General features: G+C 42.2%; 1 protein-coding gene across 1 annotated transcript in view; it reads right to left on the reverse strand.

The window, feature by feature from the left end:
• ATP6V1G3 (ATPase H+ transporting V1 subunit G3) overlaps positions 1-17525 on the reverse strand; it is a 22420-nt gene continuing 4895 nt past the window's right edge. The window contains exons 2-3 of the mRNA XM_069544343.1: positions 8890-8990; positions 1-214 (exon numbers count right to left, since the gene is read on the reverse strand). Coding sequence (XP_069400444.1) covers positions 41-214; positions 8890-8990 — 275 coding nt within the window. The 3' untranslated portion in view covers positions 1-40. The remainder of the gene's footprint in view (positions 215-8889; positions 8991-17525) is intronic.

Genomic DNA, 17525 nt, shown 5'->3' on the forward strand with positions numbered 1-17525 from the left:
GGGCATGAAAACACTATTTATTGAACAATCAGATGCACATTTAGTTGGTGATTCTGTAGTTCACATGGATTTCTGGTTTGACGTCACAGACGATGCTTAAAAGCTCATTGATCACACTTTCCATGGACGCGCTGTAGCTTGCATTTAGTTCTTTTATCTTCCCTAGGGTTTGCACTTCGATTTCTTCTAAGACATTACTCTGAGAGCCCATTATCTACCAAAATTAAAACAGAATTCACTACACTGTACATCATATTAAAATTTCCTTGTTTTGTAAGTTAAATTCAGTTTGGATTATCATTTGCATCATGCATTATTTTTCCAGAAAATGGATAAGGTCACCAATACTGTGAGTGGGATGGATAAACTTTTCTAAAAAATATATATCTGCAAAAAAGATCAAAGCTGAATCACTATGCTGTACGACTGAAGCTATGTTGTAAATCAACTATTAAAAAAAAAAGGAAGCTGGCCACAGCAGGTGACTTCTAAGTTGACCTTCACACAGTACAAATTGAGGGCAAGTTCACAATCATTATATTAATACCATGCTCAGAAGTTTTTTTCATGTATTTATGATAGTTTCCACAGAGTTCCTGTGTCTTACTTTCTGAATTAAAAGTCTGGCAAATAAAGTTGAAAGACATCATTAAACCCATTATTGCTGGTCTTGAAAGAGAAAATAACTGGTTTGTGAATTTTTAAAATAAATTATCTGGACTCTTTAAATCTGTCTTTTTAGGAATATACAGCCACAATATGCCCCATAAGATACCTTCAGAAGCCCAGATATATCATTTATTGTGTGTGTTCAGACACTTAGTCGTGTCCAACTCTCTGCGACGCTATGGACCGTACCCTACGAGATTCTTCAGTTCATGGGATTCTCCTAACAAGGATACTGGAGTTGGTTGCCATTTCCTCCTCCAGGAGATCTTCCCGACGCAGAGACTGAACCCATGTCTCCCGCATTGATGTCAGGTTTTTTTTTTAACAGTGAGCCACCTGGGAAGCCCATGGGTAGGTTGGGTATATTCAATACATTTTTGACTTCGGTAGTTTCAACCTGCCGTGTGTTTAACAGAAATTAACCCCAGTGCAAGTTGGAGAAGACCTGCAGTTGTCGATTTAGTCCCATTTCAGCCTTAGACTCAGTGTCGCTTATCTTTCTGATTGTTTTCTCATTAACAGTGATCACCAGTATTTCCTATCGTCTCCTCTCTCTCTTAGCTTCTCTGTCAAGTAATGATATGATTGAAATATAATTTCCATGAACAGTATGAAAAAGCAGAAAGATAATTTTACCAGCGGAGTTACCAATTTAAAGAAATTCTGCGGTGAAACCCTCTGTAAGATTATCCTTTGCTAAAGCAAACAGTCACCTCCTAATTGGTCTCCTCTGTAAACCCAGCCTTTCTTGAACAGGGAATTGTGAAGGCAATACAGCTGGTTTTTGTTTGTTTGTTTTTCTCTTCCCTGAGTGTTTGGGGAAAGCGTGCATTTAATTTACCAGGAGACTCCACTAATGATTGACTTCTACTTCAAGGATGTTAGACTGTTCTAAATTCTAGAATCCGAATGATCTTTCTGGGTCCCAGACTTGAAATCAAATGTCACTGAGGCATCAGGTTCAAGTTCTTGTCTGTTTATAGTTCAGGCAACTGGGTCTTTCTAGTTCAAACAAAATCATTTTGGAGTGATATAGCTTCTAAGACATCAAATAGCTTTTATAAAATAACATTTTGATGAGTACATGAGAAGCACAGACATGTGGATGAAATTTTCCTTGCTACAAAGATGCTGAAAAATAATAGAAAACTACTTACCAAAGTAGTTCTACCAAAATTAAAAATTTCCTCTACATCTAATATTGGATTTTATACCAAATTAAAAAAAAAATTACCGTTACTAAATTCAATGTCTTAAATAGCGAAAAATTTAAAAGACACACTGTTATGAAAATATAATATTACCTACTTTTCTTTGGAGAAGTATTAAAAACAGTTATTATTAGGCTGGATTACTGCAGCTGTCCCATTGGACTTTGGAAATTTTCATCTCAGCCTTAAGATCTTTATTTTTTAAATGAGGGTAACATCACCTATTTGATGGGTTTATTGTAAAAAGTCAACCAGATTTATGAATGCAAAGCATGCAGAATTGTAATAGCCTCAAAGTGAGCCATAAATGTAATGTAGACTTTTCTAGAATTGTATTTAAAAAATTGGAAAAATTAGTTTGAACAATATTTGTATTTAGCCCAATATAGCCATGCTATTATTTTAATGTAAAATTATTGCATTATTGTTTGTCATGACAAACCTAGGCAATGTATTAAAAAGCAAAGCCATCACTTTGCTGACAAAGGTCCATCTAGTCAAAGCTGTGGTTTTTCCAGTAGTCATGCATGGATGTGAGAGCTGGACCATAAAGAAGGCCGAGTGCCAAAGAATTCGTGCTTTCGAATTGTGGGGCTGGAGAAGACTCTTGAGAGTTTGTTGGACAGCAAGGAGATCCAACCAGTTAATCCTAGAGGAAATCAGTCCTGAATATTCATTGGAAGGACTGATGCTGAAGCTGCAGCTCCAAGCCTTTGGCCACCTGATGAGAAGAACTGACTTACTGGGAAAGACCCCGATGCTGGGAAAGATTGAAGGCAGGAGGAGAGGGCGACAGAGGATGAGAGAGACGGCATCACCGACTCGATGGCCCCAAATTTCAGCAAACTTTGGGAGATAGTGAAGGGCAGGGAAGACTGAGGTGCTGCAGTCCATGAGGTCGCAGAGAGTCGGACACGACTGAGGATTGAAGAGCAAGTTCCTGTTACCTGGCGTGTGTTTTATTTATAGAGCATCTTCATCTGGACGGGCTGCACTTCAAGTGCTTGGAAGCCACACGAGAATGGCCATCTTTGACAGCGTAGGTGCAGGACAACAGGTGACAGGTACCAGCATTAGGTGTGCATTCCTGATGTGCTTGGTTAAGACAGCAGGATAATTTCCTGAAGATGTCTATTATGAAGGTGGTGTTTAGCACAGAAGCTTAGCACTGAGCAAGTAATCAATCAGTCAGTTCAGTCACTTAGTCGTGTCCAGCTCTTTGTGACCCCATGAACTGCAGCACGCCAGGCCTCCCTGTCCATCACCAACTCCCGGAGTCCACCCAAACCCATGTCCATTGAGTCGGTGATGCTATCCAACCATCTCATCCTCTGTTGTCCCCTTCTCCTTCTGCCCTCAATCTTTCCCAGCATCAGGGTCTTTTCCAGTGAGTCAGCTCTTTACATCAGGAGGCCAAAGAATTGGAGTTTCAGCTTCAGCATCAGTCCTTCCATGAACACCCAGGTCTGACTTCCTTTAGGATGGACAGTAAATGCTAGTAATAATTATTATGATGTATCACTGTGTTGCTTGCACTTTAAAATGTGTATAATCCATCTTAAACTTTCAGAAATTTTGGAATACCCTTTTAATAACCCAAACTCTTGTATTCCATCCTGTATAAATAAGCATATTGTTTCTAAGTTTATTTGATCCACAATAATTTGAGTTTTTGCAGTATTTCCTGGACAATATCATACCTTGACTCACTACAGACCACTTTCTTTTATTTTTAATAGATTTTTTTATAGTTTTTTAAATTTTATTTTTAATTGGAGGATAATTACTTTACAGTATTGTGATGGTTTCTGCTATACATCAACATGAATTAAATGTGGACAATTTAAAAAGTCTTTATTGACTTATTACAGTATTGCTTCTGTCTTATTTTATTTTATTTTATTTTGCCATGAGGCATGTGGGATCTTAGATCCCCAACCAGAGATTGTACCTGATCCCCCTGCATTGGAAGGTCTCAGCCACTGGGCCGCCAGGGAAGTTCCCATATACCGTTTTAAATGGTCTTCTTTGGGAAGAATTCCATTTGTATCTGAAGACAGTGCTGATTTAAGCCACACAGGAGTTACATGAAAGAATGTAAGCTCTTCAAGGACCAGGGTAAGGGTTATCTCAGCCACTGATGAGCTGAAGCGCCTCTAACACTGTCAGGCACATAATAGGTGCTCAATATGTAGGTTGAACAGGAGACAGTGCGTGGATCACCAGGCGTTACAGAGGACTTATTACTTGTGCTCAATCGCTCTTGTCGGCCAAAGCCTGCTGTTTGGATGCTTGGGACACTACGTAAAATAGAAGTGGGTAACCATGTGATACGTAGCAGTGCATTGGGTCAGAGGCTACCATTGAAGGACCTCTTCATGTGAATTTGCAAACCTTCAGTGTTGAGACTGATGTGTATAGCTTTACAATTTAATGACCAACAGTGCTGGTGAAATCTTTCAACATTAAATACTTTTCTTTGTAAGTTGTATTTCAGTTTGAGGCTAACAGAGGCTCAGTTCCTGTCCACAGTTTTGCATTCTCAATTTGTAGCTGCTTCAAGGAAACAAAAATGCTTTCATAATGTGAATCTAGGAATATTAAAGATATAAAAATCTTCAAGATGACCAGAGCACTCATTTTTAGGTCTTTTGTATAGATGCCCGGTCAGTCCACCTTTTATTGGCATTAACAGTATTTAATATTTCCATGGTAGCAATCTACTGTTTTCCTCATCAGAAGATGCTATTTGTAGAGCTTTTCCAAGGTCCTGCAGGATGGTTGAAGTAACTGTATCACTAGAGATTTGTCTTTTGAGTACATCGTATAAAGGGAATAGAGTATATATTTTGTGTCCATATAAATGGAATCACACAGTATAAATGATGGCCTTCTCTCACTCCCTTGTGGCTCAGAGGGCTTCCCTGGTGGCTCAGCTGGTAAAGAATCCACCTGCAATGCAGGAGACCTGGGTACAGTCCCTGGATTGGGAAGATCCCCTGGAGACAGGAAGGGCTACCCACTCCAACATTCTGGCCTGGAGAGGAGAGGAGCCTGGTGGGCTACAGTCCATGGGATCACAAAGAGACGGACACAACCGAGCGATGTTCATCTTCCCTTCTCTCACTCAATGTAGCATCTTTCTAGAATGATCCAGGCTGTTGCATGTTTTACTAGTTTGGTCCTTCTCCTTGCTGAGTGGTATGAAATTTTAGCAAGCGATAAAGTCAAAGAATAAGAAAATAGATGCTGCTGCTGCTAAGTCGCTTCAGGCGTGTCTGACTCTGTGCGACCCCTTGGGCAGCAGCCCACCAGGCTCCCTGTCCCTGGGATTCTCCAGGCAAGAACACTGGAGTGTGTTGTCATGCCCTCCTCCAGAGCATTTTCCTAACCCAGGGATCGAATCCAGGTCTCCCGCATTACAGGTGGATTCTTTATTGCTGCTGCTGCTAAGTCACTTCAGTCATATCCGACTCTGTGTGACCCCATAGACAGCAGCCCACCAGGCTCCGCCATCCCTGGGATTCTCCAGGCAAGAACACTGGAGTGGGTTGCCATTTCCTTCTCCAATGCATGAAAGTGAAAAGTGAAAGTGAAGTCGCTCAGTCGTGTCCGACTCTTGGCGACCCCGCAGACTGCTGCCTACCAGGCTCCTCCGTTCATGGGATTTTCTAGGCAAGAGTACTATTCATTGATATACAGCCCACGCAGGAGTACTTGTTTCTCTTGATGAGTCAGGGGAATTGGAAAATACATTAACAAGAGCTAAAAAACAACCCCCAAAAGGAGCAGCAAGGTGCAACTCCAGCAGCAGGCAGAGAGCTGGTTTCTTGGGTCTCCTCCCAGACCTCCTATGTGCCCTGGGTTAACAATGATGAGCTTTCGTGGACTAGCTCTCTGTCTGACATATGGGGGTCATGCAAGGAGAGAAGATCCGTGCTGGTGGTTTCCAATATACTTGAGGTAACAGAGGTCTAAACATGCTGACCTTTCTATGTGAGCTTTTGATCAACTAGCTGTAAAATTGGCTTGGAGCTCTACTTATGAGAGCCATGAGGAGTTTTAATGACTCTCTGATGCAGAGAATAAATATCCTGAACCAGATTTACACTGTAGGAGATTCTTCTGGAGAAACAATATTTCAAGGGAGTAAACCCAGTTACTTTCTAAAACGATGGTCAGTTTTGTAATTACTTAAAAAAAAATAGTAATGTGTATGTTAGAAATGTCCTACACAGGATCAGAAAAGCTGATTGGTATCAAGAATGGTTATTTTTTTTCTGGGTGGGGGGGGGTCCTAATATGTCACGGGCTTCCCAGGTGGCACAGAGGTAAAGAATCTGCCAGCCAGTACAGGAGGTGCAGATTCAATCTCTGGGTCAGGAAGATCCCTTGGAGAGGGAAACGGCAACCCACTGCAGTATTCTTGCTGGGGATGTTCCATTGACAGAGGAGCCTGGTGGGCCACAGTTCATGAAGCTGCAGAGAGTCAGATATGACTGAGCATATACGGACACACGACAGAACTCAAAAAGAAAAAGATGCCCATGGAAGAGATGCTTAGTTACTTATTCGTACAGTGAATACTTACTGGATACTTATGGAGGCGCAGACGCTATTCCAATATCAAAAGCAACAGAGAACAAAACAAAGAACCATCACTTTGGTGCTCACAGTCCAGAAGGAAAGATAAACAATAAGCAAAAAAAAATTTTTTTTTTAATATATAATATATCCAGTAGTGATAAATGCTCTGGCTATAATGGATTTTTTTTTTTTAACCAGAGACGTTATTATAGACAAGGTGATCAGTAAGAAGAGCTAACACCTAAACAGAGACCAAGGAGAGGTGAATGTGTGTTAAAGAAGAACCACAGAATGGACAGAGCGTATGCAAAGGCCCGGTGGCAGCTGCCTACTTAGTTCTTCTGGGGAAAAATGAGGAGACATATGGCTAGAACAGGGCAAGCGGAGACAAAAAAAGTTACAAATGGCCAAAGTAGATATTGTTGTCTATTGCTAACAAGCCTTCTGGTGTTTCCCTGATTTCCTTTTCAACTAGCTGGCTTCACTCCATAAATCCTTCATAAAAATATAAAGCAATGCTGTTTCCTACCCTAGCATTTGACGACTATCTGCAGTCCAGAGTAAAAAGTAAGTGCATGCCGTTTTCAGAGCTGACGCTGGGAAGATTCCCCGGGGCCAGTCGGGGAGGGCATATATGCATGTATGTTCTTGGAATCTTATGAGTTATTTTTCCAAATATTGATAAGAAGGAGTTGCTTTTGCTAAGTTGCCCAGTTTATTCTAGGAAGGACATTTTATTTTAAGAAATAGCCCCTTGGAAAAGTCTTTCCTACTGTGGGATCTAATGTACCTAATCCTACACGAGTTCCATACCAACTGCCACTAAAATCAAAGTTGTAAACAGAGAGATTTACAAACTGCTCGTAGTTCATCTTGCAACGGCCAGCTTCTACGCAGAGCTTTATTTATAATTTTGCTGAGGCAAAAAGAGAACGTACAAACTTTGGTTATGGCACGCGGAACTTCATCGCTTCTTTTAGTCTGTGCTGCAGTCGGCTCAGAAAAATTCATGCACTTATATTTTTCTACTGTAAACTGCAGATATTTTAAAAATACTACTGTAAGAAAAAGCACTTCTTAATTTTTTAATAAAAGATTTGTTGAATGAAGTCAGCCAGTTGAAAAGGAAATCATAAGGAAAACCCAGAAGACTTTTCAGCAATTTACAGCAGCTACATGGATCATTTGCAAATCTCAAGTTCACCAAAGGAAATTTGGCCTAGCAAGCTCATCGTAAACACTGTGCAGCAGTTTTTATTGATTCTACTAGGAAATGCTAATAGACAGCAGCAAGAAAAAGAAATGTTCTCTGAGATTTTTTCTTATTTAAACGTATTAGTCAATAATCTATAGCAGGAATGATACTTTAACCAATTCCATTCACTTGTATATTTGAGAACATGATTTTTAACCTATACTGTGTTAGATAATAACTACTGATTGATACTTTCTCTGACAAAGCGCCTTGGAAGTGAAAATGTAAAATCAGGAATTTCGTAACATTTGTTTGAGGGGCTTTCCTGGAGATCAAGGATTAGGATTCTGCATTCTTCCAATGCAGGGGGTATGGGTTTGATCCCTGGTTGGGGAGCTAAGATTCTACATGCCTCAGGGCCAAAAGCCCAAAACATCAAACAGAAGTAATATTGTAACAAATTCAATAAAGACTTTAAAAATGGCCCATCCATATCAAAAAGTCTTAAAAAAAAAAAAAAGGTGATTTTAATTGATATTCAGCCTTGAAGTGAAGTGAAAGTTGATCAGTTGTGTCCAACTCTTTGCAACTCATTCCATGTCCATGGGATTCTCCAGGCCAGAATACTGGAGTGGGTGGCATTTCCCTTTTCCAGGGGATCTTTCTAACCCAGGTCTCCCACATTGCAGGCAGATTCTTTACCAGCTGAGCCACCAGGGAAGCCCAAGAATACTGGTGTGGGTAGTCTATCCCTTCTCCAGCAGATCTTCCCAACCCAAGCATCAAACCAGGGTTTCCTGCATTGCAGGCAGATTCTTTACCAGCTGAGCTACCAGGGAAGCCCCATATTTAGCCTAGGCCGAACTCTATTTGCTGCGTCCCGTGTATTTTTCTCTCCTGGTATCATGATGGACCTCCCTGGTGGCTCAGCAGTGACAAACCCACTTGCCAATGCAGGAGACGCAGGTTCGATCCCTGGGTGGGGAAGATCCCCTGGAGGAGGAAATGGCAACCCACTCCAGTGTTCTTGCCTGGGAAAATCCCATGGACAGAGGAGCCTGCAGGGCTACAGTCCCTAGGGTGGCAGAGAGTCAGACATGGCTTAGCAACTAAACGACAACAACATTGTGCGTGACGCTTAGGAGGATCAATACCTTATTATTAATGAATATATTCATGCCTTAGAGTCTATGCTGCAAAACACTCGGTGCTGACTCTCTTACTCACCTTCGCCTGTTTCTGTCGAAACTCCTCATCTCTCTGCATCCTGTACTGATCGGTTTCTACCATCGCTTCCTCCTTGGCTTGGCGCAGTCGCTTGACTTTTCCTGAAAATTAACAGGGGCACAGAAGGAGTGATATTTCTTTTCAACACATCTGGAATTTTCAACTTAACTTTTAAAAATGTGGATGTGGTCTTACATTTTCTTTAAGGTTTTTTTTTCTTTTTCTTTCTAGGATGACACCTTTGGTAAAAAAATGATAGATATTGAAAAATCCCTGAGTTTTTTCAGTTGGATTCTTTTGAACATGGACATGACAACGTTCTTTCACAGGCCCATGTTTCAGTAGATACCCGCCAATTTACTCACAGGACCAGCCAGGGAACAGATTTTAGTTGTCACTGACTCAAGCAGACATTATTTGGTCAGATTTTCTGTCCTGATTTGCTGCCAGGAATCCTTCAGTCCATACCAACTGGATTCTATTTAATATTGGCAGATATCCAAGTGCACAAACATGCTACTCAGACTCTATCAAACCGACTCACAATTTTTTAAAAGTATTTTATTGGATTTTTTCTCTTCCCGTTTGTTGACTCTAGAAAGTCTGATTAAGCCCCACAACACATCAAAGTAGATTTTTTTTGTAGCAGCTTTCTCTGAGGGGGACTTGAAAGTGATTGTAAAACCAATTGTTTTTAATGGTGAGGAGATTTAGTTAAGTAGCTCTCTTTTCTTTTATTAAGAGCAAAGGTGTAAGCCTTAAGCCAGCAGACAGCAATGAAGATCAAAGTTTCAGACAAGCACCGAGCTGTGGAGATCATTAGGTAAGCCCGTGACTTTGTTTGACAGCCAGAGGAAGTCTGGGGGTTGCAGAGAAACAGTTATCTCTGCTGGTCACTCGCCACCCACCGCCTTCAGATACTCATGCTTCGTGAGCTTTAAAACTTTGAAGAAATCCTAAAAAAAATAAAAATAAAAAGAAATAAAACTTTGAAGAAATCCTGAACTGTATGAAAATTAATTTTTCCCCAAATCTGTTGCCTATTTTAGTTACATACCTTTATCCTTTTGCCCATCTAACAGCATATTTCCTTTTCTCTGGTAATGTCTCTTAAGCTTTTGTTGATGGTTTTTGTCAAGGGTTTGTTTTACGGGGTAGTGCGTGCCTGGGAAATCGCTCCGGTCGTATCTGACTCTTTGTGACCGTGTGGACTGTAAGCCTGCCAGGATCCTCTGTCCATGGATTTTTCTGGGCAAGGATACTGGGGTGGAATCCTCCTCCAGGGGATCTTCCGTGCCCAGGGATGGAGCCCGTGCCTCTCACACCTCCTGCACTGGCCGGTTCTTTACGACTAGCGCCACCCGGGAAGCCTCTATGGGGTGGACTTTGAACTAAGTAAGCATTTTCTCAGACATAGAAAACAAACTTATGGTTCCCAAAGGGGCCAGTCGGGGAGAGGGATAAGTTAGGAGTTTGGGACTAACATACACGCACTACTAAATAGAGATCTGGGCTTCTCAGGCGGCTTGGTGGTAAAGAACCCGCCTGCAATGCAGGAGACATGGGTTTGATCTCTGGGTGGGGAAGATCCCCTGGAGAAGGAAATGGCAACCCACTCTATATTCTTGCCTGGAGAATCCCAGGGACAGCAGAGCCTGCCGGGTTACAGTCCACGGGGTTGCAGAGTCAGACACAAATCAGAACTAAACAACAACAACATATATAAATATACAAATACATAAATATATTAATATAAACAACAGGGGCTGCATAGCACAAGAAACTATATTCAATATTTTCTAATAACATATCAGGGAAAATCATCTGAAAAAGAATATATATATGGATATAGATCTGTGTTTACACAGATATATATGTGTGTGTATATATTTTGATTGTCAAAGTTGCTCAGTCATGTACGATTCTTTTCGACCCCATGGACTGTATAGCCCAAGGAATTCTCCAGGCCAGAATATGGAGTGGGTAGCCTTTCCCTTCTCCAGGGGATCTTCCCAACCCAGGGATTGAACCCGGGTCTCCCGCACTGCAGGCGGATTCTTTACCACCTGAGCCACCAGGGAAACCCATGTGTACACATGCATACCTACATATGTGTGTGTATATGTATGTATATGTATGTATACACATATATGTATATACTGAAGCGAACACAACATTGTAAGTCAATGATACTTCAACAGAAGTAAGTTAAGAAGTAAGTTCTCATTAAGTAGCATAAAAGATTTTTTATGTTAGTTTATTTTTCAAACGTTTTATTAAAAGAAAATGTTACCGTAAACTCTTACCTCTCATCTAGGTACATGCTTTACTTGGCTTTATGTACCTTTGGTGTATTTGAGTGTAAATGGTTTGTAAATTTCTCTTCCCATGATATACAAGATGCTTTGGTAGTCACTGAATACAGATGGAATAAAGAGAGTCTCTGAGTTATAAACTGAAATGTGTTTGACTATTTCACTTGAGTGGGACTGAGCAGACCTCCTTCAGAACAGATACTTTCCGCTAAATTCTCTGTAAAAGCCAAGGTCTCGTGAACATGACTGCTCTTCTAAGGCTTGAGACTTAGTGGAACATTCACACCAATGCTCGCCTTTTTCCTACTTAATTAACACTTCTCCCCATTTTGCATCTACACACTTTTTCAATTCTTTATAGTTCTAGCCATTTGGTGGGAATTGGACATGGATCATCCATAGAACAAATAGATGATATGTGGGCAAGGTACCCTCTTCTGGGATCCCCAGCCCACTTTCTTATCACTGCTCATGACTGACATTAGGAGAAAAATGTATTTAAGATGTAGCAACATTTTCTTAGGATAGATTGTAGGATACATAATGATGGGTTGCAGGATCTGGTTTTATCCAGTCGAGCACATGAAATGTCATGACTCTCCATCTTAACTGCATCTTAGGTAAAAATACTGGTCTCGGAGTCATGATTCTAGCACATAGAAATAATGCTAGTAAGAAGCTCTCCAAGTGCCCTGCCCCCAGAAGCATCCAGGACTCCACTTAAGAGGCCGCACACTAGCTCCATCCCACAGCGACAAGCTGAGAGTGTGTCTGATTCCCCCGTGTGGCACCGGTCACCTGCTGGTTCTCATTCAATTAAAGAGGAGAGCCGCGGGGAGATGGCTGCTTGCACAGCAGTTTTCTGGAAGGACTGGGCAGCTGCTGCCGGGAGGGCCTGCATATGTTCCGCCCGATTGCATCCAGGGCAAGAAGCGGGGAGCCTCAGGCCGGCTGTCTCATCGGAGGCGAAGCAGAATGAGTGCCTCAGATCTGCTCCTGTTAACCTCTTGCTGGGGTCTCTGTGCAGGAGGTTTCCCAATTTTAAAATTACACCACCTTCAGAAAGACAAACAGCCGAAGATATTGCATAAATGCAGAATCTGAAAAAATGATCCCAGTGAACTTATGTACAAAACAGGAACACTCACAGACTTAGAGAACTAGTTTAGGGTTACCAGGAGCAAAGCGTGGGAGGAAGAGATTGGGAGAGGGGGCTGGACATGTCCACACTGCTATATTTGAAATGATACCAACAAGGACTATAAGGACACAGGACTACTGTAAGCATGGGGAGCTCTGCTCAGTGTCCTGTGGCAGCCTGCACGGGCGGGGAGTTGAGGAGGATGGGTACATGCATATGGATGGCTGAGTCTCTTCACCGTTCACTTGGGAACTATTGCGTTGTTAAATTGCTATACCCCAATTAAAAAGTAAAAAGTTAAAAAAAAGTATTCCGTAATAATCTAAATGGGAAAAGAATTTGAAAAAGAATGGATGCTTGCAGAGGTATGCTTGAATCGCTTTGCTGTATACTGAAGCTAGCACAGCGTTGTTAATCAACTATACTCCAATATAAAATAAAAATGAAAAAAAAAACAAAAAACAAACCCCAAACCAACAAGGTGGCCAACACACGTTCCCTGGAGTGGAAATAAGAGACATTTAGCCCACCAGTACTACTGTCTGTCTACTGCGTCGCCCACTCTTCTGGGTCCTGTTGATACAGCTGCAAAAGCCACAAGCAGATCTGTGTAATGTAATAGGGGGAGGCAGAAATAGAAAAGAGACAGTGAGGATATAACACAGCAAAGATGATGAGTACCATGCAGGAGAACAAAGGCGCCTAAGGGTCAGAGAGAGGGGCAGGCGCTAACACACAGGGCAAGCCTCTCAGAGGATGAGACACATGAGCAGGGACCTCAAGAAATACTATTGCCCATGCAAACACCTGAATGGGAAGAGCATTCCAGGCAGAGGGAACCGTAGACACGAAGCCCCTGAGCGGGAACGCTACTTGACCTGTTGAAGGAACAGTAAAGGCATCCTCATGGTGGGTCCCAGGTCAGAGAGAGCAGAATGGCTGAGCGTTAGGTGACGTCAGAGAGGCCGCAGAAGCCAGGGCACAGAGAGCTCACGAGGAGGGTAAAGATTTGGGTCCTTGAGATGCTAAAGCCGTGAAGGGTTTTTAGCCAAGATGTGGCGTTCTGCTACTTGTGCTTTACACGAATTTCTTCAGCTGGTGTGATGAAAACAGATTGTAGGGGCAAGGGAGAAGCAGGAAGCTGGGTCTGAAACTTACTGCAATGGTTCAGACAAATGTTTATGATGAGCGGAAATAGCAAAGCAGCCATGGAATTAATTAGCAAGGAGTTACATATCCTTTGAAGAGAGTTGAAGGATAAATAGGAGGGACACGTGAGCCCATGCTGGCTCCAACATTTTATTCTGGAGCAAAGTCAAGAGGGCAGTGTAATTGTGATGCCCAGTAAACATCTAGTGGAGATCGTGAGAAGGCTGATGTTTATATGAATCTGGAGATCAGGGAAACAGGCCAAGCTGGAGACGTAAAGTTTGAGAATTATCAGCACGGAGCCAAGGTTTAAAGTCACAGAATTAGATGCAATCTCTTAGGAAGCGTCTGTGGATAGGGAAGAGGACACGTCCCAGGTGGGGCCCTCACTCTAAAGACTGGCAAAATGACAGAAATTCAAGCCTGAGAGCAGGGTTGCAGAGGCCAGTAAAGGGAGGGTTTCAAAGATGAAAGAAGAATTCAGTTGTGACTGAGATTGTTCATTAGTTGGGTTTAGCAACTTTGCTGGTCTTGACAAGAGGGAACGTTGATGGAGCTGGAGGGACAAAGTTCTGATTAGAGTTTCTGGAGCAAAGGGGATTTTTAAAATGTAGACTCAAGGCATACAGAAGTTCAAGGCATACAAAAACAGACAAAGACTATAAGGACACAGGACTATCAGTGAATTTGACAACCAGCAGATGTTAGATTGTGTTTACACATCTCGAAAGTCTGTCTACATTTGGTACCTGCGAATGTCACCTCTCTTGGAAAGAAGGGTTTTGTAGATGTAATCAAGTTGAGATGAGGTCATGCTGGATTAAGACGGGCCCTCTACCTGAGGACTGGCATCCTTAAAAGGAGAGGGAGAGACTTCCTTGGTGGTCCAATGGTTAGGACTGTGCCTTCCAATGCAGGGGGTGCAGGTTCGATCCCTAGTTGGGGCGCTCAGATCTCACACGCCTCGTGCTGCAACCACCCCCCCCCCCCAAAAAAAAACCCAACAGAAATCATGTTGTAACAAACTCAGTAAAGACTTAAAAAGGACTCACATCAAAAACAAAACCTGGAAAGCAAGAAAGGAGATGGAGTTTGGACACGGAGGCACAGGGGCACAGAGCAGACACACAGCGACAGCCGCCTGACTGCAGAGGCATGTTAGAAAGACGCGGCTCCCGGCCAAGGGAAGGCAAGGGCTGCTGACCATCAGCAGGAGCTGGGAGACAAGCAGGGCAAAGGTCCTCCCCGAGACCCTTGAGGAAGGGCCGCCCCCACCCCCAGCAGCTTGTGTCTGGACTCTGGCCGCCAGACCTGGAGGCTAACACCTTTCTGTTGCTGCCAGCCACCCTGTGTGGGGTGCCTGGTTACAGGAGTCTTGGGAAGAAGCTAAGGCTCAAAGAAACAACGTTTGTTGAGCAGTGGAAGCAAAGTCAGGTAGTTGGGTGTGGTAGAAAGAGTAAGTATCCAAATGGAAAAAGGAAAAAAAGGCATAAACAGAGCAGGGGTCACCTTGATTTGGTATAAACAGAAAGGGCACTTTGGGAGTGTTTGGAGATTCTGTCTGTTACTAATAACATTTTTATTCTGTTTTACCACATGTGTGTGTGTGTGTGTGTGTGTGTGTGTGTGTGTGTGATCCCATGGGCTGTAGCCCACCAGGTTCCTCTGTCCATTGCTTTCCCAGGCAAGAATACTGGGGGTGGGTTGCCATTCCCTTCTCTCAGGGATCAAACCTGCATTGGCAGGCAGATTCTTTACCACTGTGTCACCTGGGAAGCTCTACTACATAGAAGGAGAGGAAAAAAAAAAAATCTCTCCTGGCTTTGAGAGCGTTGTTAATATTATGATATAACCATGCACCCTCATCCTGCTCACCTACCACAAACAGTAGTAAATAACCCGGAAAGCAAAGCAGCATTTCTCCACCGGGGCCTTGACTGCTAGAGTGCGGCTTCTCTGCTGGTCCTCGCGTCTCCTCTCATTCCTCTGCCTGCTTGTAATTCCTTTAGTTTTCCTTTTACTTGTTCTTTCCTTGTTACTATATATATATATATATATATATATATATATATATATATTTACATTATATGTAGTTTTATGTAGATCCTCGGTTGAATATAACCAACTGTTTTTAATAGACGACAATGTTGTATGGTTATTATTTTAACACGACCCACTCGAAGATATCAAAGCCCAGTATACCTACAAATACCCCATTAGTCTGTGGACTATAAAGTAAAAGGAAGCATTTACAAGCTTACAAAACATGCCAAACAGGGCCATGAATTTCTACTGCCACATTTTTTGTTTTATTAGTTAAGTAGAATTCATGTCTCCCTGAATCAGAACACTCACTTGCATCATGAAAAAAATGAATAAGTCAAGATGCTTGTTGAAATAAATTTGGAATATCTGTATATTGGGAAAACAAATAAGCAATTACAAAAAAACTCATGGCAAGCCATCTGAACAAGTCTATATCATTGTACTCACTGATGTGTTATCTAAGTAAGAAGTAGAAATATTTAAATCATTTATTTCGCAAAAGTATCATTCCCCTGGAGGAGGGCATCACAACCCACTCCAGTATTCTTGTCTGGAGAATCCCGTGGATAGAGGAGCTTGGTGGGCTACAGTCCACGGGATCTCTAAGAGTCAGACACGACTGAGCAATCACATACTCGCAAAGTGTAATTCAGTGGGACTTCATGGAACATGGACCTGCCCAACACCATCCCACCAGCCCAAGGCTCAGCCCACACTGTCTGGTTACCATCCTTACAGGTGTCTCCATCTCCAAGTCTGCAATGAGTGTAAGTGAGATAAATGGTGCTCTTATAAAACGTCAAGCTTAAAGTAAAAAAATCGTATTTCCAAAGACACAAGTCCTTATTCCTCCTGTTGATAATAGTACCTTGAATTTTTTATTCTAATTCTGATCAAAGATGCAATTGAACTGAATAAATAAGTGAGTGAAAGAAAAGAACAGTGAAATACAAGGGAAGCTACCCAGGATACCTCGGCCTGCCTGTGAAGGGAGTACGATGCTCAGCTATAGCTGAGTAAGAAAACCGGGCTTATCCAGTGAAAACGGGTCCTCAGGGCCCACGCTTTTTGAGGAAAAAGACAGACACCCTGTATAAAGTGGGGGGCAGGGACTTCCCTGGTGATCCAGGGGCCAATACTCTGTGCTCTCAATGCAGGGGCCCAGCTTCGATCCCTGGTCAGGGCGCTGGAGCCGATGCACTGCCATGAACGTGGGAGGTCCCATGTGCCACGGGCAACCCCTGCTGCAGCCAAACAAAGAAACAAATATTTGCTTAAAAAACTGAGTGCACAAACAGGGCCTCTGTATCAGCCTAGAGGGGTGGGGCAGGAGAGGGGAGGGAGGTTCAAAAGGGAGGGGATATTACGTACACCTGTGGCTGATGCAGGCTGAGCTTTGGCAGAAAACAACAAAATTCTGCAAAGCATTTATCCTTCAATCAAAAAATAAGTAAATTAAAAAAAAGTTGTGTGTGTGCAGACGGCAGAGGTTATTGGTTGAAATAACATTCACAAACATATTCTCCAAAATGGTTTTTAAGGTCAGAGTATTTACTATTACTGACTGATATTTGCTTGACTACTTCTGAACAAAGACGAAGAAAAAAAAAGTACACAAATACTTTCAGTGACTGGTAAACAAAATTAACATTTTGCATAAGAAAAACTCGGTATGGATTTTCCAGTACTGACTTCTGAGGGATGATTGCCCAAAGGCAGCATGTTTACTAGAGGAAAGGAACAGAGGTTTGGCTTTTATCTTTATTAGGATCCGAGGTTAGATCCTGTAGAGGGTTCCACCTCCCAACAACTTGCATGACTCATTAGGCTGCTCTGATGACATTGAAAAATGAGAAATAATTGGTAAAAAACATTTGGACCTTACGATGATAGTCTTTATTTTATTTTCTTTTTTGATTTGTCATTTTTTTTTAATTGAAGTATAGTTGATTTACAATGTTGTATTGATTTCTGCTGTATAGGAA

Source organism: Ovis canadensis, chromosome 12 (genome assembly GCF_042477335.2).
Source record: "Ovis canadensis isolate MfBH-ARS-UI-01 breed Bighorn chromosome 12, ARS-UI_OviCan_v2, whole genome shotgun sequence".
Lineage (NCBI taxonomy): Eukaryota > Metazoa > Chordata > Mammalia > Artiodactyla > Bovidae > Ovis > Ovis canadensis.